The sequence below is a fragment of the Procambarus clarkii genome, chromosome 1, assembly GCF_040958095.1.
Source record: "Procambarus clarkii isolate CNS0578487 chromosome 1, FALCON_Pclarkii_2.0, whole genome shotgun sequence".
Lineage (NCBI taxonomy): Eukaryota > Metazoa > Arthropoda > Malacostraca > Decapoda > Cambaridae > Procambarus > Procambarus clarkii.
Window position 1 is genome coordinate 47488289 of NC_091150.1, and position 23399 is coordinate 47511687.

The window sequence follows — 23399 nt, forward strand, 5'->3', positions numbered from 1 at the left end:
AATGAATACAAAGCATAAAGATATACTGGTGTACTGAAGACAGCTATCATACCACTATGGCATCAGACACACGGCGTTGGCTGAAGGCAGACGACGGGTGAGAGAGACCAAGGTGTTCCAAGAGCACTAAGAGAGAGAGAGACTGGCTCTCCAGGGAGGCGGTGCCCCTTATATAGTCTGGCGGTGATGACTCATCCTGTGTCAATGCAAGGTGGACATCTGGTCAACTAGCAAACTGCTCGTTGTGGCTGGCAGTGCCTTTGTGTTGAGCTGCACCACTGCTAGTTGAAGGCGGCTAACTGCTTGTTTGTGAAGACAAACTACCGATTAGCAGACCACCTCTTTGTCCTGTTGCCACAAGACGGTGAGCTGGCAGGACTGATGACTCATTTGGTCTGGTGTAGCTGTAGACTTCCAGTGCAGAGGCATTCAAGGTGAAGGGAAAAGGCAGTTCCACTGCTATGCAGGGGATTCACATGACAGCTCCTCCCTGAAGCCTTTTCCTAATGCTTAAGATGTCGATGCTGGAAGGAGTGTGGAAGCGGAAGGTTCCACTTCATGAACACGCGATAGTGCGTCCGCAACTATGTTGTCTGATCCTTTGATGTAGAAGATCAGAACGTTGTAGTTTTGTAGGTACAAGGTCCAACGAAGTAGACGCTGGTTGGAGAATTGGGCTTGTTGTAGAACACAAAGAGGATTATGATCGGAATAGATGGTGATGGGTTGCTGTCCTTGAAGGTAAGGTTCATATCGTTGCAAACATAGGACAATGGTGAGTAGCTCCTTCTCTCTAGTGCTGTAGTTTTGTTGGTGAGGCTTCAGCTTGTAGCTGTAGTAGCTGACTGGTAGGACTTTCCCCTTTCTCTGCTGCATCAGAACACCCCCAATGCCGGTGCTGCTGGCATCAACATTAAGGATGAAGGGTTGTTTCACATCTGGAGAGGCGAGAATATGGTTAGTACACAGCAAAGTTTTCAATTGTGAGTTGGTCCATATGTATTGGAATATATTGGGCTGGTAAGAGTGATTAACCACTTAACTGTGCCAGCCGAGTATTTTCGGTCGGCGGGAAACTGCGCCAGTGGAGAAAACTCTTTTTGATTTTTTGGTACCCATTCGAATCGCGCGCGCGGTTGATTGTGTACGAGATGGATGCCTGAGGCCGTCAGTGAACAGCAGCCATTTTGAAAAAAAATCCCAGAATGCCCCAGGCCCAAGGGTAGCCTCAGTTTTGATCAAGAAACCATGGCTGACGCATGTGCCTCCAGCTCCCAGTCATCTGTGGGACACGCTGTTGCAAAACTGCTTTCTCTAGGGGAGATAAACAGTTTATTGTTTGAGGATGAAGTGGAATATTATATTGATGACCCAAGGATTGATAGATACATAACTTAAGGGTCTAGTGGAAGTGAAATAGATACAGATGAAGACGATATAGTGAGCGCGTATCGTTCAGGGCGAGCGGCACGCACAGTGAAGCATCACAGGTCATAGCCCTTGCCAGAATTATCCCCACTACCACCACCTCTATCTCCTATTTTTGACGAAAGTGATACTATTGAGTCATTTTCTGGGTTTAGTGATGCTGCTTCTGATACAAGTAGCATAGATGAGGCAAGGGCTAGCAGCTGCCGTCGTCGCGGTGTCACCAGGTGCAGATCTGTTGTCTCAGCAGGTGGCCCTGCCAAGCGCCACCATGTATTCCCTCTCGACGACACTGATGACAGTGTTGCCTCTACATCTACTTTCCCTGCTCACCCTACTAGTAGACAAGGTTGAAGACCTCCAACTCCTCCCCAAAGGAGATTTAGTGCAAGAAAACACACCCGTAGTGGAGTCGCTCGTAACGGTGCTAAAAGGAGAACAATTGAATTTGTGTAATTATCTAATTGTAATTACCTAAGTGTAGTTACAGGATGAGAGTTACGCTCGTGGTGTCCCGTCTCCCCAGCACTCTTTGTCATATAATGCTTTGAGATTACTGACGGTTTTGGCCTCCACTACCCTCTTACTTAACTTGTTCTAACCGTCTACCACTCTGTTTACAAAAGTGAATTTTCGTATATTTCTCTGGCAGCTTTGTTTCGTTAGTTTAAATCTATGACCTCTTGTTCTTGAAGTTCCCGGTCTCAGGAATTCTTCCCTATCAATTTTATCGATTCCTGTTACTATTTTGAACGTAGTGATCATATCGCCTCTTTTTCTTCTATCTTCTAGTTTTTGCATATTTATTGCCTCTAACCTCTCCTCGTAGCTCTTGCCCTTCAGTTTTGGGAGCCACTTAATGGTATCTTGTTGCACCTTTTCCAGTTTGTTGATGTGCTTCTTAAGATATGGGCACCATACAACCGCTGCATATTCCAGCTTTGGTCTAATAAAAGTCATGAACAATTTCTTTAGTATTTCTCCATCCATGTATTTAAAAGCAATTCTGAGGTTAGAAAGTGTAGCATAGGCTCCTTGCACAATGTTCTTAATGTGGTCCTCAGGTGACAGTTTTCTATCTAGAACCATCCCTAGATCCCTTTCTTTGTCAGAATTCTTTAAAGATTTCTCACATAATTTATAGGTTGTGTGGGGTCTATGTTCTCCAATTCCAGATTCCATAACATGGCATTTATTCACATTAAATTCCATTTGCCAAGTGTTGCTCCATATTCCTATTTTGTCCAGGTCTTCTTGAAGGGCATGACAATCATCTAAGTTTCTTATCCTTCCTATTAATTTAGCATCATCAGCAAACATGTTCATATAATTCTGTATACCAACTGGTAGATCAGTTATGTAGACAATAAACATTACCGGTGCAAGAACTGAACCCTGTGGTACTCCACTTGAGACATTTCTCCAGTCTGATACATTGCCTCTGATTACTGCCCTCATTTTTCTATCAGTCAGAAAATTTTTCATCCATGTTAGAAGCTTACCTGTCACCCCTCCAATATTTTCCAGTTTCCAGAACAACTTCTTATGTGGAACTCTGTCGAAAGCCTTTTTTAGGTCCAGATAGATGCAGTCAACCCAACCACCTCTTTCCTGCAAAATCTCTTTGGCTCGATCATAGAAACTGAGTAAATTCGATACACAGGATCTTCCAGATCGAAAATCATACTGTCTGTCTGATATTATATCATCTCTCTCCAGGTCTTCTACCCATTTAGTTTTTATTAGTTTTCCAATACTTTCACTATTACACTTGTCAATGATACAGGTCTATAAATGATGGGGTCTTCCCTGCAGCCACTTTTGTAGATTGGAACTATGTTAGACTTTTTCCACACATCTGCTGCGACTCCTGTACACAGGGATGCCTGAAAGATCAGGTGAACTGGAATGCTGAGCTCAGATGCACATTCTCTCAGAACCCATGGTGAAACTCCATCTGGGCCAACTGCTTTGTTCTTACTGAGCTCCTTTAACATATTTTCCACTTCATCTCTAGACACCTCTATCCGCTCTATGTTGTTCTCTGAAATTCTTATTGTGTCTGGTTCTCTGAAGATTTCATTTTGTACAAACACACTTTGGAACTTTTCGTTTAATGTTTCGCACATTTCATTTTTATTTTCCGTGAATCTGTTTCCCATTTTGAACCTCTGGATATTATCCTTTACCTGCAATTTGTTTATGAATTTGTAGAATAGGCCCGGTTCTGTTTTACATTTATCCGCTATCCCTTTTTCAAAATCACTTTTTGCCTCTCTCCTGACTGCCGTATATTTCTCACATCCTTGTATCGCTGGTATGTTTGCGGGTTTGGCCTCTTCCTATATTGATTCCATTTTTGTGTCTTTTGGTCTCTTGTCATCTCGCAATTTCTGTTGAACCAATCCTGTTTTCTGTGTAGCTAATCCATTGCTGAGGAGGTACTTTACTTCTGCGAACATGGCTTCTCTCATCTGTAGACTGATGCGGTAGTAAGGGTGACGGATGGGCATCATATCAGGAAGCAGCTGGATATCATGTTGCACTAAATTACATTCCTGTGGAGTGTCTTGAAACAGTTTTTTATGGGTAGTTAGTAATTTTATTAAAGGAGCACTGTTATTAGAATGTTCTAGGTATTTAGGAAGATCTTTTAAGATCTCACTGTTAGACTTCATTGTCTTGATGGTATTTTTACACTCGGATGGAGAGGTAGCAGGATATGTATCACTGTTAGGATACCTCTCGGTTAAAAGCAGATACAGATAATATCACTGGTGACGGATTACCTTGATAACTCTTGAGCAGGTTGATGTGGCAGAGTTGTGTCTTGCAGCGCTGGTCTGGAGTCTCTAGAATGTAGTTGTTGTTCTTCTTCTTGCATTCTTTGATGCGATAAGGTCCTGAAAATTTACTTTTTATTGGAGAGGTTGGGATAGGAAAATAGGCTAGAACGAAATCTCCTACATTAAACTTTTTTACCTTAGTGTTCTTGTCAAAGTGTGCTTTCATCTTATGTTGGTAGGTCAGTAAATTAGCACTAGCAAACTTATGTAATTGTTCAAGTTTATGTCAAGAGTTTTTAAGAAACTGAGGCACATTAACCCTTAAACCGCTAACTGTTATATAGCAAACATCCCTAGAGCACTCAAGAAAAAAATTGTTCTGAAAAAATTATTTTTTTGTATGACATTATTAATTAGCCTTCATGAAGCACAAAAATCCAAAGTAAAAGTCTCTAGCTCTTGTGGTTTAGCTGTAGTGACCTGGAGAAGTTGATTCTAGCAATCAACCAGGATCATCAAGAAACTAACAACATTATATGGAGGACCTATGGTGATTCCACGACCAAGAGATGGCTTCTTGAACCTTGCTGGAATCAACCTCACTGAGGACCAAATCACTTCTAAATCTGGGTATAAACTGTCACGTTATGTCCAGACCAAGTGTGATGGCCCGGAAAGTGGAGTTGGAGATCCTATTGAACGACATATTTGACCTCGAGACGCAAAAGAAGGTTACCACTAAAGACACCTTGCAAGCAGAACTTATTGCAGAAGGAGGAAAGATTCGAGGCAACTACAGAAGCACAATACTGTCCCCCGAGCTCAAAGCGGCAGCTAAGAGCCTTCATGAGAACAAGAACATAGTCGTCAGGAGAGGTGACAAGTCGTCAATATACGTTATTCTTAAAAAAAGATGAATATCTGGCGAAAATTAACCTCATACTCTCTGACCAAACTAAATTCCAAAGGGTAACGAAGGACACTACAGCCAAATTGAAAACAAAGGTAAGCAGATTGATCAAAACTGTGAATGCCAAGAAATCCAGACTCCACCTGCCAAAGGTTATTGGGGAATACAAACCTGGGTATGCGTATGGAAATGTCAAGACCCACAAACCCACTTCGGCCACTCATCAGCCAGATACCCACACCCACTTACAGACTGACGAAGCGACTCAACGGCTTGCTGACTCCTTATGTACCTTGTGCTTTCAGCCTGTAGTCTCCAAAGGAATTTGTTGACTTACTGCGGGGAACACGGGCCACAGGGACAAGAGTCTTGTTGGACGTAGAATCACTGTTTACCAACGTACCTGTGGATGAAACAATCGGGATGATAGCGGACAGAGTGTATCGTGATCCGGCCTGTACTCCTTTTGACATACCAGAAAACATTCTAAGGAAACTACTCCAAGCTTGTACTAAAGAGGCACCCTTCTTGAGACCTGATGGGCACAGGTATAAGCAAGTAGATGGGGTCGCCATGGGTTCTCCCCTAGGTGTCCTGTTCGCGAACTTCTACATGGGTACCATCGAACAGAAGGTCTTAGTTGGCATGAATTTGAAACCTGCCATATACTGCAGGTATGTTGACGACATTTTTACACAGGTACCTGATGTCAGACGTCTGCGGGAGATGAAGGAGGCATTCGAGCAGAATTCTATGTTGAGTTTCACTTACGAGATGGAGAAGGATGGGAAGCTGCCCTTTCTAGATGTAACAGTCATGGAAAGGAGCAGAGGTTTCCACACTGCAGTCTACACTAAGGAAACAAACATAGGAATGTGCCTCAATGCTAACAGTGACTGCCCAGACAGGTACAAGAGAAGTGTTGTCAACGCTTACGTCAACCGTGCTCTCAGCCACAGCTCAGGATGTTAGCAAGTCGATGAAGGGTAAGGCAGGTCCTATTCAACAACAGCTTCTCCAATGGTTTTGTTGAAGACATCATAAAAAGGAAGGTGAAATGCCATGCAACCTCTGAAGTGTCAACTAACACAACACCTGTACCCCCTATTAGACTATTTTACAGGAACTTCTTTTCCACAGCTCATAAAACGGAGGAAAGGGTCCTGAAAGATATTGTTAATAGGAACGTTATCCCTACAGACAAAAATCAGAAGATACAATTGACGATTTACTATAAAACCAAAAAAACGGCCAACCTACTCACGAAAAACTCTCCAGACACAAAAGCAGAATGCCTTAAGGGGCCATAGTACCAGGATATAAGAAATTGTTGTAGGGTATTCATAATTTATTATCCTGATACATGTGAAAGGTGCTGCACCTAGGCCAAGTTTCAGCATCTCAGCCTAAATAGAGACGGAGAAAAAAAAAAAAAAAAATTTCAACCATGTTCAATCGATTTCACAGCCCACAATTGTGAACCAAAATCATTTATACGACACTCACCTATGACCTTACTATATAATAAAGATTTTTATGTCACATCTTTATCCCAGATGTATTTAGTGCAATAATACAGATTTTTAAAAGTTTCCCAAAAACGTATGCAACAAAATGAAGTGTATCATTATTTATAAAATCAATAAATCTACGTAGATAAGAATAATGACGTAATTTTTTAGAGGCGTAAACTCTACATATAATGTGCAAGTTTCATGTAAATTGAATAATAAATAAAGGCTGTGAAACCAGATCTAGTTGTAAAAGTTGGAGTTGCGTAGCGCGCGCGACAAGATACACATACTCGCGGTCACTCGTGACCGCGAGTATGAGCCAGCTCGTACCTTCTATGGAGAGCTCGCATGCATTTAGCTTTCAATGCTTTCCTCTTGTTCGTTTGGTAAGTCATATTGCAGTACAAATAGCAATAATAGCATGAGTTCTGGGAGATATTGTGAGAGCGCGTCAGCGATATATCCTCTCTCCAAGAGAGACACAGAGTCACTGAGGGCCTGAGCCACGTACAACCCCTCTCTCTCTCACGATACTGTTGCCAATGAGTGAGTTTATATTCATTTTATGCATAACATGTTATTTTCAACGCTATTACGAAAAATAAGACTTCTACAACGTAAGATACAATACCCCGCGGCGCACTCACGCCGCGAGGACCAGATTCACGAAAGTTGCAGCGGGAAATTTGACTCTAATTACATTATTTTTCAAGATATCATTAAACGGTTTGGACCACAGTGTTGCCAAAACGTTGTAGTATTTTTCGTAATTTTTCGTAAATATTCCATTTTTCTTCGGATTTTCGGTTACCATGGCCCCTTAAAGGAAACCAACGTCGTCTATGCCTTCAAATGCCCACTTGGGGACTGTAAGCTCCAAAGAACTCAGTATATAGGCAAGACAACAATGTCTCTTTCCAGGCGATTAACAATGCATAAAGAACAGGACTCCATAAAGGAACATAAAATCTCCTTTCACAACCAGACCATCACCAGAGAAGTCTTAACAAACAACACAGAAATCATTGATAGGTACAGCGATAGCAGGCGGCTCAACATCTGCGAGGCACTACACATCAAAAAGTCAACACCAGCAATCAACAGCTAATTAATGCATAACTATATCCTACCCTCTTCAAGACTCCGTACCATTATAGAAGCATGAAGAGGAAGTATAGACCAATAGGCCCTTTGCCGTTACTTCCATTCTTCCCTTTCACTTATCCAATTTATACCCATTGAACTATGTTCTGTCTTGTGTTGGTCATAAGTTTGTTCACCTCATCCAAAACTGTTTCAACATATCACCTCACCCAAATGCAAGTATATAAGACAAGCTGTTTAGCGTTAGAATTAGTAAAACTCTGTTAAGTGTTTTCAGGTTATAGTTGTGTGTGTGTAAACTAAAGTCTTTGAAAATGTACTACGTTATTACGAAACGCGTTCAAGCATCGCGTCAGACTAGAAACAAAAATGAATTTTGGAGAATTGATTTTTCAATTACCATCGACAGTAAAAAGAAACATAAGAAATATTGAGAAAATTTGTGTTAGAATTATTAATCTTACTTTTTCGGTCATATTTAACAACATACATATATAAATATATATATATATATATATATATATATATATATATATATATATATATATATATATATATATATATATATATATATATATATATATATACAGTACTGTATATATATAATATATACTGTATATATATATGTATATATATGTATATATATATATATACTGTATATATATGTATATGTATATATGTCGTACCTAGTAGCCAGAACGCACTTCTCAGCCTACTATGCAAGGCCCGATTTGCCTAATAAGCCAAGTTTTCATGAATTAATGTTTTTTCGACTACCTAACCTAACCTAACCTAACCTATAAAGATAGGTTAGGTTAGGTTAGGTTAGGTAGGGTTGGTTAGGTTCGGTCATATATCTACGTTAATTTTAACTCCAATAAAAAAAAATTGACCTCATACATAATGAAATGGGTAGCTTTATCATTTCATAAGAAATAAATTAGAGAAAATATATTAATTCAGGAAAACTTGGCTTATTAGGCAAATCAGGCCTTGCATAGTAGGCTGAGAAGTGCATTCTGGCTACTAGGTACGACATATATATATATATATATATATATAATATATTTATATTACTGATGAACCGGGACAGCCAGGCGCTCCAAACACCTCGTCATGTCCAGTTCTATACCTGCTAGACCACAACTGGCTGTTACAAGAATTGGAAGTTTGTTAGACTTATGACCCAATTCCCAACAGCACTCAGTGGCCATCGGGCACAGATAATTTTCATCAAATCAATTCACCATGTGGGAAGATGAGAGTATCATTCGAGCAACAAGCTCGAATGATCCCCAAGCCATATGCATCAGAAAAACTCTTGGTGCATATGATAGTGAGGTTAAGGGGGGGGTATAAGGGTACTTGAGGCTATGCCTAATGATCATCCTGTACAAGTGAAGCTTGACTTGGGATGGGGATTGTCGGAGGAGGAAGAGCTTTGCCAGGGATCTGCCAGGGATCAAAGCCAATGCAATTGCCTTTGTTGTTACCTTCAGACAAGTCTCACTGTATATGTCATTTCCTCCCTATTCGTTTGTGTTAGGATGTAAATGACCACTACCATAATCTTAATATTTGTAATACCTTAATATTTATACCCCACTGTTGCTAGTCCTAGTATATTTTCTTGGTGATAGGTCTCATTGGGAAATTTTATATCTTCAAATACCCAGTGCAGTACTAGCAGTAGGGGCTACACATCCAACCCCTGTTCACCCTGGGAGGATTGCATCCACTGTAACACTTGTCAGTTTTGTCTCCATATCAATGCTGAATATATGTGCTGTACAGTCTGTGGCATAGTGAAATATACAGTCTGCTAGGTCACAGCCGAAAGGTCCTGGGACAATTCTTGCAACAGGACACAAGTGCTTGAGCAACATATCTTTTCATCAGACATATAAAAAGACTTGGGGGTTGATATTACACTAAAGCTGTTACCAGAAGCCCACATGAAAAAGAGTATCAACTACATATGAAAGGTTGCCAAATATAACTTTTATAAAGAATCTGAAAAAAGAGTTGCACAGGATCCGGTAAATTATTTGTCTGACTAATTCTGAAATATTCAGCACCAACATGGAGTCCTTATCTCATTAAATACAGAATGAAGCAGGAGAAAGTTCAGAGGTATGCCACCAGACTAGTTCCAGAGCTAAGAGGTATGAGTTATAAGGAAAGATTAAAAAAGTTAAACTTATTCTTTCTTTCATCACTGGAAGAAAGAAGAAATGGGGAATACATGGTTACCAAATGTAATGCATTAAGTAAAGCACTGGAAGTAAATCCCATTACCAACTTAATCATCAACATATGTCCTTTCACAACCCAATGTACCTTGTACACAATGTAACTTGTATTAGCATTAACTTGTAACTTGCTAAATTACATAATTTCCAGGGCTGTTGGAGTGCTGACCTATGTCTTCTTGACTGGATGCACACCATTTGGAGGAGACACTGATCAAGAAACATTTGTTAATATTACCCAAGCAGAGTTTGATTTTCCAGAAGAATTATTTTCAGACATCTCTGAACAAGCAAAGGACTTCATCTGTGGTCTTCTTGTCAAAAAGCCAAGGTGTGTGAGTATAAAACTTATTGTTTTAATAACATATTTAGTGTAAGGAATCAGTTTTTTCCTGTATTCTTAATAAACAGTAAGTAAATAATTATCAAAAGTAGGCACCAAACTAGAAATACTATGTAGCACCATCTGTGTTATGGGATATTCAAAAGGTCAGCAATATGAAAGGTATCAGATTCACCAATGATTGCATTGAGGGATGTCATGGTTGTGTCATAGTTTGTGTGACAGAGTCCTGTCAAGAATTTGGTGGTGATGGACCTTTAAATGTTGTCTAGGGGAATAGATTATTTTACTGTAGCCTAGGGGAAATCAAGGAGTAAGGAAAACAGCCTAGTACAAAGACACAAATTTATATGTATAAGACACGATATTACATACATGAAATTTTATTCCTTACACCACAAGGTCATTTTGTATTAATGAAACTCCCAAGTTGGGTCTGGCTACCCTATGGCTCACAATCCCAAATCTGGAACCATGCACACAGCTACCACACTTATCAACCAGTGACACATATATGAAACTCTAGAAAACCTGGACTCTCTCTTATAAAACATCTCCAAAGTCTGCATTACTACTCTACCCGATCTTGCATCCCTGTTTAGATACAAAGGAAGGCTTATCTGACTGTACGGCTGGAGAAAAACCCTCAGATAGCAGGATCTGGTCGTCAGTGATACACCTCCCCTCAAGTCAAGATGGCGTCCACCTCTCTTGCATCATTGCCCCTTAATACTCTATTCTTTACATTTGTAATCAAATCCTTTATTGACTTTATTTACCATATTCTCTATGAATGCTTTTAGATTGTGTCCATTTTTTCCTCACATAGTTAGGCTATTCCAGTTCACATTATTCCTAACAATCTCCAGCTGAGAAGGCACTACTTTGCCCTGGGCGAAGTATTACTGGTGACTCGCGGCCTCTCTGATATCAGCTGTAGATATTTTCCTATCAAACATTCTCCACTGTGTCCACTAACATTTTATATTTGAAACTAACCTCCACAGGAGGTAAGGTTTGTAACAAGGGACAAGTGGCCCAAAGAAACATTAGGAAAGCAAGACATGTGATCATCCTGAAAATCAGAACATTCTATAGGGAGGTGCATGATTAAGTGGCACAATGCAGTGCAGACAATAAGAAGCAGTGCATTGTTCCATTATGGGCCCATAAGTGAAGCACATATAGCCAATACTCAACCCAGTCAGAGCAGTTTCCACTATCTGTAATAGTGGTAAGATGAAGGCCAAGGGGGCATAGGTCACCTTTAACAGTATCACAGAATGCAAAATAAATGACTTGGTAGAAATCCAAATAAGGAATCCCTTTTTTTGGAAATGGAAAAAAATAATTGAATGGCCTTATGATGGTGTCCACAAGTTCATTCAAGGTAACTCCAATATGGCTGGGTACCCAACAAAAGTCACCTTTTTAAAAATGCTACCGATATGAAACAGCCAGTTTTGGATTTCGATCACCACAGGATGCAAAGGATTAAAAAGACTCCAGAATCACAAGGATTATGAAAGTCAACTGCAGTGATAAAGGAATGTTGATGCCTGTTGAAAGCTGACGAAGAGTATAAAAATTGCATGAAGCCCTGCCTTGAATAACATGGGAGCAGGAATTGGCAAATCGAGCAAGCTGCCCATCTCCCCACTGCCCCGCCAAAGGGGCAAACTGCAAAAGGGCCAGTGCAAACCCAGACCAATAGTAGCTCTGCAAAGTTTGAGAATGTGCTAATGAGCAGGAGATGAACCGACAATGGAATGCATGTTTAGTTTAGTTCATATATTATGCACCCCATACCCATCTTGTGGGCAGTAGTGGAAAGGGTTACAGAGGCACATAATGGGGTCAGGGACTGAACCCCACACTTCATTTAGCTAAGCAAGTTACAATCTTGATGAGCTAGTTACAAAATTCAATATAAGTCATCACATCAACAATGGGTTTGAGATCGACCTCAAGTACAGGTTCTAAATTAAGCAACTGACATATGTGGAGAGCTAGTGTCAAAATTTATATGTTTGTTCTGCACACCGCCCCCCCATTCAGTGGGCAGCGGTGGATAGGTTACAATCACTCAGTTACTTCCTACAGTTAGCAAACTGGGGATATTTGGCTAAAATTTCTGGTAGCAGATAATTTTGAATGAAATATTTACACACCGCTGGAATATTGGTTATAGAATTGTCTCTAAATTCACGTATCTTTTCGCACTCCATCACATAGTGATGGAGGGTGTGCGAATAATTTTGTTGACAGTTTACATTTGGTCAGGTCTACATCATCCCCAAATCTGGCTCCAATAAAGGCCTATCCTGACCAGCAGCAGGTGAAGCCCTGGTGCTACCAGACCACCTCCAAGAGTGAGGATGAGAACCAGCCATCTGGAAAGAGGAGAGGTGAAAAAAGTGAAGCAGACAAGCAGGCCAAGGACAGAGCTAAATCTAATGACTGGACCAACACAGCTTGTTGACACATCAGATGTGCAGAGCAAAATATGGCCACTGCCTCCCAGAGCACGACCACGTACATCTTGAGCAAAGCCGCTGACACTTTGTGGAACACTGCCATAGCAGACAACAAGGAGATTGCACTCGATCCAAGGCGAGTGCATTAAGATCCTCACAGAGTCAGTGTGCCCAAACCAGCTAATGCTTGCTCACAACCTGGGAAATAGATACAGGGGCAGCAAGACCCAGACTCACCCAAGGAAAGGCCTTCCCCCCCCACCCTAGTGGCCTGGCCTTTAAAGAGAGCGAGCTCCTGAACACACCAGAGAAGAGAACTTTGCCAGTGAAGGGGCAGCACTAGGGAGCACTCAAGAAAGGAAACCCTGAGCACATGCAGCTCCAAGTGTGCTACAAGCCAGATCTATTCAACACCGAACTAGACAAAAACATGCTCCAAAAACAAGCACAATAAAATTCAAACCAATACCAAAGAAATGGCAGGTGCAGAATAAAGTCAAAGGATGGCTGGCACTTAGCTGAAAAGCAGTGGAACCTGCCACAGTGTACAATACTGACAATGTAGTGTTAACGAGCTTATGCTTGATTCGAGAGATTCTTTCATTTGTTTACATTTTTGGAGGATTTCGTTTGGCAATTTTGAATCTTTGGTCTCTTTGAACCCAGCAATGGTCTGTACTGGTTTCCTGACTTTCTGGATGCTTTCCTGGTGGGGTGGCAGTGTCACCTGCTCTCTGTGCCTTTGTGATGGGCCAAGTTCTGGTTTTTCTACCTGATAGGCCAAAATAGAACTTCGCAGCTGATGTGACCCAGTACTTAAGACTCATCTCAGCAAGTTAACTTCAGGGAGCCACAAGGGGCTACCCCCTAGAAAATCATCAGAAAAAATGAGGGGGACCTTAGACAAGCCACTATCTTTTGTCCTCATTGAGGCCACTGATGAGATGGTGGCCCTCATGTAAATTCAGGTATATAAGTCATGTCAGAAAATAATTTATGAAGTAGTGGTTTCATTTTATGTCCCCCTCCCCATCCGGCCCGTTGGTGTCGTGAGGGGGCTTGGTGGACGGCTGCCGGAGTGTGATGCTCCATTGGGCAGTCCTCTGTCCTCTTCTGGCCTTGCACTCCTGCTGCTGTCTTCTCCAATTGTGCCGGATCGCTTTTCCTTTTCCTTATGTTTCGTTTTTCTCCCCCCTCTTCTCCTATCTGCTTGTCGTTTCCTGCTGACCTTTTGCTTGTTTTGGATTCTTTCTTTGGACTTCTTCTATTTTGACGCCCGGGTGCTTGAGGAGGCATACTCTTGCACCCGTAGAACTGTAGTACCCAACGTCTCGAGCGAGGGGAACCTTTTATTGTCAATCCCCCTTTCGTCGCTGAACCCGATCTCGACGGACTGACGGTTCTTAAGGTGGCGTTTGTGGGGCGTATACTCACGACGCACCCCTAGGGGGCCCCGGCATGATCGGCGATAGCTTCCTGTTGGGTGTCCTGCCTCTAATTGTGGCTCCATGGTGGGTATGGGGGCACATTCGTGGATGAATTTGTCACTTCTCGTCTCTATGTCGTTGAATGTTTCCGTTGTACCCTCTCAGGCTCGTGGGGTGGGCGACCAAGCCCCCGAGTCGGCCTGTATTGGAAGACCAGGCTCTGTAGCTCCCGCTGCGTTGGGCCCCGACCTTGCTCCTCCTTTGACCGTCCTGACTTCTTCCCCCAGCTCCCCTCCCTCCTCTGTGGTTGGGTCGAGCCTCCAGCCCCCGGTGGTGACCACTTCGTCCCCTGGTGAGGCTAAGTCTTTCGTTGTGACTACTGCGCCTTTTGACCCCTCTCTCTCTAGGGGTTCTCAACGCCGTTCGCGCCCCAACCGCACTCGCTCGATTCCTTCTCGTGCTGATGCGTATCAGGCCTTGTTTGGTCCTGCTTCATGGGCCAAATACTTTGATCTCCTCCCTCTTGATTCTGCGCCTCCTGACGATTTCTCCCTCCATCGGCATCTTGTAGATTCCGTGGATGCGTCTGTTACTTTCAACCCCACTCGTCTCGGTACACGTGTCGTTGCTGCTCCTTCTCAGGATGCGGCTTCCCGCTTGGCTGCCTTATCTTGCCTTGGCGAGATCCCTGTTCGGGTCTCCAAGAACGTTCAGATGAATGCCAGTGTTGGCACTATTCTCCTCCCACCCCATGTTGCAACCGGTGTTCGGGATCTGCAGGATTGCCACGATGATATTCGGCATATCCTTGATGCCCAAGGCCATTCTGTCCTCCAGGTTGACTCGTTTACTCGTCCCCCTCGTGGTCGTCGCCGTCAACCCCTTCGCGTTGTGAAGATCACCTTCAATGGTAGGACCCTTCCATCCTCTGTCATTCTTGCTGGTGCTAGGTGCTCTGTCCAGGAGTATATTCCTTCTCCTCGACTTTGTAACAAGTGCTGGAGGTTTGGGCATGGTGCCCTCTGCTGCTCTGGGACTGTCTCTCTCTGTCCTTTGTGTGGGAGTGAAGGTCACTCTAAGTCGGAGTGCACTTCTCCCCAGGCTCGTTGCCTCAACTGCGGTGAGGCCCATCCTACCTTCTCCCGTGCGTGTGTCCATTACAAGCTTGAGGCAGCCGTCCTCAACTTGAAGCACCGGGAGCGTTTATCTTTTCCTGAGGCGAGGCGCCAGGTTCGCCGGCTCCCGCCTTTTGCTAATATCTCTTATGCTCGCGTGTTGCGCTCTTCCTCTCCTCGTCCTTCCCGCCTTCCTCAGACTCACAACCGTTTCCGGGCCTTGGACCCTGATGCGCCCACTGCCCCCTCCTTTGTTCCTTTGGGTTCTCTCCCGAGGGATCCTCCTCCTGGTCCTCTGTCTGGGGTTCCCCTTTCTTCTACCCGGTCTGTCGTGTCTCCTGTGTCTTCTTCCTCGTCCCCCTCCGATCCTCCTTCCCATCCTCTTCCTCCATCTATTGGCTCACCCCACCGCCTGTCGGTGCGGGCGGATGTCCATCGCTCTCCTAACGGCCGTCGTGTGTGCTCTCGTTCAGCTTCTCCTGTTGAGACACTGGAATCCGTTGCCCGGTACGTAGTTGCTGGGACACCGGTCTCTTTAAGTCAGAAGCGAAAGCCTGGCTCCTCTCCTTCCTCTTCCCCGGCGGGTAAGAAGGCTTCGCTTTCTTCCTCAGCTCCTACTTCTTCCTCAGCTCCTACTTCTGGCTCTGTTGCTCCTTCCCCTCCCGTTTCAGTGATTGCACCCCCTGTTCCTGCTATGGAGGTTTCTTTGGCCCCTGCTTCCCTTTCGGTTGCTGCTCTTGCTGAGGTGCGCTCCCCTCTTTCTACTCCCCCTCTTCCTGCTGCTGTCCTTGACTGCTCCTCTCCGTTGTCTCCTCCTCTTCCTCCTCCTCCTCCTCCTCCTCCGGACCCCGCCCGCCCGCCTCTTATCTGTTCTCCCGTTTCCTTCCCTCTGTCTTTGCTCAGTTTACCCATGCCCCCTAACCCTGACTTTGCTGACCCTGATCCCGACCCTGATATTCTTTAACGTGCTCTGTTGCTCTTTCGCCTTTGTTTTTTCCTTGTTCTCTGTTTTTGTCCTTTCTCTTCTCGTCGTTGTCCATTCTTCAATGGAACGTTCGAGGTTATTACGCCAATTTCCTCGAACTCCAACTTCTGATTTCGCGGTTTTCGCCCCTTTGTGTCTGTCTCCAGGAGCCAATGCTTGGTGCTCGTCCTGGTCGTTTTCGTGGCTATTCCTTTCTCTCCCCCCCCCAGCCATTGCTGGGGCTTCTAATTCTTCTGCTCTCTTGATTCGTGCTGATATTCCCTTTGTTCCTTTGCTTTTTCCTTCGCCTCTCCATTGTTCTGCTGCTCGTATCTTTGTGGGGAAATGGTACACAGTTTGTTCCATTTATCTCCCCCCGAGTTTCCCGCTCTCTCTTCCTGATTTGAAACACCTCCTAGACTCCTTGCCGGAGCCTGTGCTCCTGCTGGGTGACTTCAATTGTCGTCATTCTCTTTGGGGTGACGTTCTGACGAATACCCGGGGTCGCCTCCTTGAGCCGTTTCTCCTCTCTTCTTCCCTGTCTCTTCTGAATTCTGGTGAGCCCACTCATTTGGACTCTCGGACTCGCACCCTTTCTTGTCTTGATCTTTCTCTCTGCTCTTCTTCTCTTTACTTAGATTTCACGTGGAAGGTTCTTGATGACCTCCATGGAAGTGATCATTTCCCCATCCTTGTTTCCTTTTTCTCTTTTCGCCCTTCCCTCTCTTTTCCTAGGTGGCAGTTTGCTAAGGCGGACTGGACCCTGTTTTCCCTCAGTGCTACTCTCTCTGACCTCTCCCTTCTGCCTCTCTCTCGCGCTCTCCTCCTTTTTCATGACACTGTCTTCAACGCTGCCCTCCGCTCTATTCCTCGCTCTTCCTCTCGGGGTCCACAGAAGTGCGTTCCCTGGTGGAATGCGGACTGTGCTCGGGCTGTCCGCTGTAAGCGTGCAGCCTGGAAGAGGCACCGCCGTAGGCAGACGACCAATTCTTTTCTTTTCTTTCGGAGAGCGAGTGCGGTGGCCCGTAGGGCCATCCGTACGGCTAAACGTGAATGTTGGGCATCTTATGTCTCAACAATTACCTCCGAAACCCCTCTGGCCCAGATCTGGAAGCGTATCCGCAAGATAGCGGGTAAGTTCATTCCCGATGTTTCACCGGTCCTTCACCTCCATGATACTCTTGTGGCGGACCCGTTGCAGGTCGCTTCCGAACTGGGTTCCCACTTTTCTTCTGTTAGCTCTGGTCTTCATCTTCCCCGATCTTTCCTTCTTCATAAACCTGTCCTTGAGTCTCGTCCTTTAGATTTCTGCACTCATCTTCAGCTTCCCTATAATGATCCCTTCTCTCTCTCTGAACTTCGTTCTGCCCTGGCCCTCTGCGGTTCTACGGCGGCGGGCTCCGATGGTATTCATTATGAAATGCTTCGCCATCTCCCTCCGAGCACGTCTCAGTACTGTATTTACTGAGTCTGTATAATCGGATCTGGGAGTCGTCGTCAGTCCCTGAGGACTGGCTCGATGCCGTTGTCCTCCCTGTTCGCAAACCGGGGTCTCTGGGTACTTCCCCTAAGGACTTTCGCCCTATTGCTCTCACAAGTTGTGTCTGCAAACTCTTTGAACGTATGGTTAACGTTCGTCTGATGTGGTTCCTGGAACACCATCACCTCCTCTCCCCTTCTCAATTTGGTTTCCGCAAGTGCCGCAGCACGACAGATGTCCTGGTGAACTTGGAGGTCTATATTCGTACTGCTTTTGCTGTGAAGACCTCCGTTGTTGCCGTCCTTTTTGACCTGGAAAAGGCTTACGACACCACTTGGCGTTATCATATCCTATCTCAACTTCATTCTTTTGGCCTTCGTGGTCATCTCCCTCTCTTTCTCCACAGCTTCCTCTCTCATCGTTCCTTTCGGGTGCGCCTTGGTACCGCTCTCTCTCCCTCTTTTCAGCAATACGAAGGTGTGCCCCAGGGTAGTGTTCTGAGCACTACTCTTTTTCTGGTTGCCCTCAATGGTCTTCTTTCCTCTCTTCCTTCTGGTGTCTTCTCCACTCTCTATGTCGATGATCTTACCCTTTGTTGTCAGGGTGATGATTCGCCTCTCCTTCAACGCCGGCTTCAACTTGCAATTGTTGCCGTGTCGTCTTGGGCCACTGATCATGGCTTCAAGTTCTCTACTTCTAAGACTTGTGCCATGACTTTTACGCGGAAACGGGTTGTTCTTCGTCCCTCTTTGTCACTTTATGGTCATCCCCTTGAATACAAAGATTCCGCGAAGCTTTTGGGGTTATTCCTTGACACTCGTTTGTCTTGGTCTCCCCATATCTCTTACCTCCGTGTTGAGTGCTCTAAGGCCCTTACCCTCCTTCGGGTCTTGTCCCATACTTCTTGGGGGGCAGATAGGCGCACTCTCCTTGCTTTACATTCCTCTCTCGTCCTGTCTAAGCTCGATTATGGTTGCCCTGCTTACTCGTCTGCTTCTCCTTCTACTCTTCGCCGTCTTGATGCTTTGCACCATACTGGGTTGCGCCTCAGTTCTGGTGCCTTTTGTTCGACTCCCGTCCTTAGCTTGTATGTTGACACTGGCTTCCTGTCTCTCCAGGACCGCCGTGATCGCTACTGTCTTCGCTATCTTGCGCGGTCCTTGCAACATCCTTCCTCTCGCCTCTGTCGTGCTTTAACTTTTACCCCTCCTGCGGTTCCTGTTCCTCTTCACCACCTCCCTCTTTCTGTCCGGTTATCTCGCCTGCAGGATTCTCTTTCCGTTCGTATTTCTGATGTTTCTCCTCGTGTTGTTCCTTCTTTGCCCCCGTGGAGGGTCCCTCTTCCGCAGTTTTGTACATCCTTGACCCGTCTCACTAAAGCTTTTACCCCTCCTACGGTTCTAAAACGCCTTTTCCTCGAGCACTTTTCTTCTCACTCCCGCTCCGTTTCTGTCTTCACCGATGGGTCTAAGTCAGCGGACGGTGTTGGCTACTCTGTTGTTTTTCCTGATCGCACTTATATGTGTCGCTTGCCTCCGGAGACTAGCGTCTTTACAGCGGAACTTTATGCTATTCTCTATGCTCTTCGTCTCCTGCTTTCTCGTTGTCAGTCTTCCTTTGTAGTTGTTGTTGACTCTCGTAGTGCCCTCATGGCTCTCGGGTCCTTTAATCCGGTTCATCCAGTGGTTGTCGAGATCCAGCATTGGCTGTTTCTCGTTCACAGTAAATTTAAGTCGGTTGAGTTTTGTTGGGTTCCCAGCCATATTGGTGTGTCTTTAAATGAGCGTGCGGATGCTGCCGCCAAGGAAGCTGTCCGCTCTTGTCCCATCTCTCGTAAGGGCATTCCGTATTCCGACTTTTACCCGGTTATCCATTCCTCAGTCCTTACCCGTTGGCAGGCTTCTTGGTTGTCTGTTACTGGTAACAAGCTACGTACTCTTAAATGTTGTGTTTCCTCGTGGCAGTCCTCCTTCCACCGTAACCGGCGGTGGGAAACAGCTCTGGCGAGGTTGCGTATTGGCCATACTCGCTTAACCCATGGTCACTTGATGGAGCGCCGCCCTGCTCCTTATTGTCCTAGTTGCATTGTCCCTCTTACGGTCGTGCATGTCCTTCTTGAATGTCCTGACTTCCAGGACGAGCGTGTGTCTTGCTTTCCGACCGCCCCTCGCGGTCACCTGTCCCTCGATAGAATTCTTGGTGACTCGGATACTTTTGATATCGTTCGCCTTATGCGTTTTTGTTCTCGTATTGGCATCCTTGGTGATATTTAGCGCCCTCTGATTATTTTGCGTATTTGATGGTGCTACATAGCCTTCCCGGTTTGGTGCCTTCTTTTGATAATTACTTACTTACTTCATTTTATGTGCATCCCCTGTACCTACAATTTACCTCTGTGCACTTTATATGTATTTATGAATAAAGTACAGTACAGTATTATTATTATTATTTTTCATTATTATTATTATTATTATTATTATTATTATTATAAAAGAAGGAAATTCATCTATCTTCAGAGAAAACTTACGATCTCAATATTTTGGGGGGAAGATGGCTTGTTCAAATACAACATCATGAAAAGGCAGGATGGGCATCATCACAGTTCATGCACTGGACATGGGGGTGAAGAATAATCTGACCTAGAATGTTTGAGGTCACCACACAATTGGCAAAATGAGACCTTGCAACTGTGTGTTGAGGTTCCATGCCCACATTTCCAGAACATATTGCAGAGATGTGGAGAGGGAATGGATTCCTGGATGGTGAATCTAGTACCAGCAAAAATTACCAAAGGCAGGAGGGTCCAACTATCAAAAGTGATCTTATCAACTCTTTAGTGAAGATATCAACCAATAGGATTGAATCACCTTGGACTTCGAAGATGTACTGCATTTAATGTTTTAAGTTTACTGTCCCCAGTTACAACATGGAGTGGGAAGATTACCATACCAATGCTGGCATTGAATGAACCTGGATCTCACCAGTGCAGGATAGGGCAGCTAGCCAGTCGGCCACCTCATTAGAAGGGGCCTGAATGATGCATGCGCCAGTCTGGGTGGGATTAAAGGTAACATGTATCAACAGAATCAACATGGTGTTTATGAATGTGCAAATCATAAGAGTGGGTAAAGTCATTATGAAAGACATCAAAATATTTTGGTCATGTAGTGGAGCCAAGCATCATGGTACACAGCAGCATTTGAAGAAAATGCCCATGCATATTGCAACGACAGCACCATGGTCCTCTAATATGGAGGGCAAAAATCACAATTGTAAGTTGACCAGACCACACACTAGAAGTTGAAGGGACGACGACGTTTCGTGGACAAGTGGACTTGAGAATGGTCTAGGACGGACCGAAACGTCGTCGTCCCTTCAACTTCTAGTGTGTGGTCTGGTCAACTTACTTCAGCCACGTTATTGTGACTCATCGCCTGCATCACAATTGTAGCAACCAAAAGTGTAGTCACTACAAGTGATGAGGTAGTCACCACTGGAAACTTGGGAGTCATCCCTACCAAGCAAGTAGCTGCAGAATGCAGAGCACCAGCAGAGTGAACTAAAGACAAAGCTAGGTCTGAGTCCAACATAGCTGGAGCTACAAAAACTGATCTTCCATTACAGTCTCATGTGAGGATCTGATTGCCCACCCCAGTGTCTGGGTATGAGAATCGAGTTTGTTTACCCTATGCATTCAGTTTAATATAGTTTAAAGTTTAGCCCCACAGCCAAGGGATACCACCTACCAGGGCAGTGAGGAAAACCAAGCACTAGCTTGAAAGGAAAGGAAGAGCACTTCTTCCCAAGAAGTGCTTCCTCTTTTTAACAGGGAAGTCCTACTGTATCAAACATTCTGCAACACCTGTGCAAAGACCAATTTCTTCTTTGCACCCAGCCCAAACACCCAAACCTACTTCCAAGTGTCTTATCATGGGCAACCACTCTGGCAGGTGGTCTAATGACCCAAACAGCTCCCCCTACATGATTTCCTTGCATGTACAATCCCTAGAGAGGGGCAGGAGAAGGTGTCAAGGCAACCCCCATTGGGCCCAGAGGATCATGTGTGATACCCTGCACTACGGCACAGAAGGAAAGCCCTTGAGGAGATGTTAATTGAACAGTTTCTTTCCATTAACCAAATATTCCTACAGACCTGACCACATCATTGCATGAGAACCCACTTCATTCGAGAAATTTCCATATGTGGATTTTTACTTCATCTGGCTGCAATTGCATGCAATGTCAACATTTTACAATGGCAGAGGGCATCAACAATGCAACCACAGATTCAGTAAGACATGAGCAAAGCATCTTGAAGAAGTGTGCACAGTATCAATAAGAGTTCAACTGTCGGGAATTTCTTAGCGATTAGCTCCGCTTATCTCCCAAATCATGTTGGTCATGAAAGACCTCCAAAGCTAAGGGAATGCAATATAGTGATCCTTTCCAGGGTTCTCTATACCAAATATTTATTTATTTGTTCCATACTAAATAGTATGGATACTATACTAAATAGCAAGTTGGAGCAAGTTTCTTGTGCAAGTAATCTCAAACTCAGAAGAAAGACAAGAAAAAGAACTAGATGGATGACACAGGTCATAAAACGAGCATTGGTAACCAAGAGAAACCTCTGGAGAATTTATAAATCCACAATGGACATTATTGATTATGAGGTATACAAAAGGGCACTAAACTCAGCCACTCAGAAAATCAGACCAGCCAAAAGAAACTACGAAAGAAAACTTACCTAAAACATAAAGAAAGATCCAAAATCGTTCCATGCCTGTACAGTGGCACCTCGACTTATGACTGCCCCTATTTACAAACTTTTTGAGTTACCACGTAAATTTCGTCGGAAAATGTGACTTGACTTACGACCTTTGCCTCAACTAGCAACTTTGTCGATACACGTATGGATCAACTAATCGCATGGTTCCTGGTGGCACGGTCAATCCCATCTCAGTTTACTATAGCTGCCCGCTTAGTGACAATCGTGCTTGTAAAGAATTTCATTATTTTTCTGCTTTTTGAACATAAAAGCAATTATTATATATCATGCCATGTGTCCCAAGATAGTTAGGGGTAAGGTTCAACCTAAGAAAATAGTTGTGAGTAGAGGCAGTAGAGAATGTCCCTTCCTCATTAAAAAAAAGTTTGAAGTATGCGAAGAACTGCAAACTTTTGTTGAAAAAACTCATCCAGATAAAGCTGTAGCAGGCCATTGCATTGACCTTTTAAATGACAATGTCATGCCTCACTATAGACAAGTGTTAAAATGTAGAGAAAAATAAGTGTCTTTAGACAGATTTTTAGTAAGACAAGCAAGCAGTGAGCCACAACCAGGTCCTAGTGGTATGCTGTAAAAAGTAGGAGAGAGAGTACCCCAGAGAAGTCATCACTTCTGATGTTATAATGGAAGGGGACTCCCCTTCCAAACACTAACACCTCTCCTCCTCACCATCTTCCATATGCCAATAAGAGTCCTTATTCAAGGTAAGATATACACATACAGCAGTATTGTAGCTAGTATAAAATGAATGTTATTTGGTATAAAATGTATTTTTAAGTTAATATTTTTGGGGGTGCAAAACAGATTAAT

At 44.1% G+C, this 23399-nt stretch overlaps 1 protein-coding gene across 1 annotated transcript in view; it reads left to right on the top strand.

The window, feature by feature from the left end:
- Positions 1 to 23399, top strand: part of LOC123773024 (uncharacterized) — a 204794-nt gene that overhangs the window by 171247 nt on the left and 10148 nt on the right. The window contains exon 6 of the mRNA XM_045766555.2: positions 10146 to 10325. Coding sequence (XP_045622511.2) covers positions 10146 to 10325 — 180 coding nt within the window. The remainder of the gene's footprint in view (positions 1 to 10145; positions 10326 to 23399) is intronic.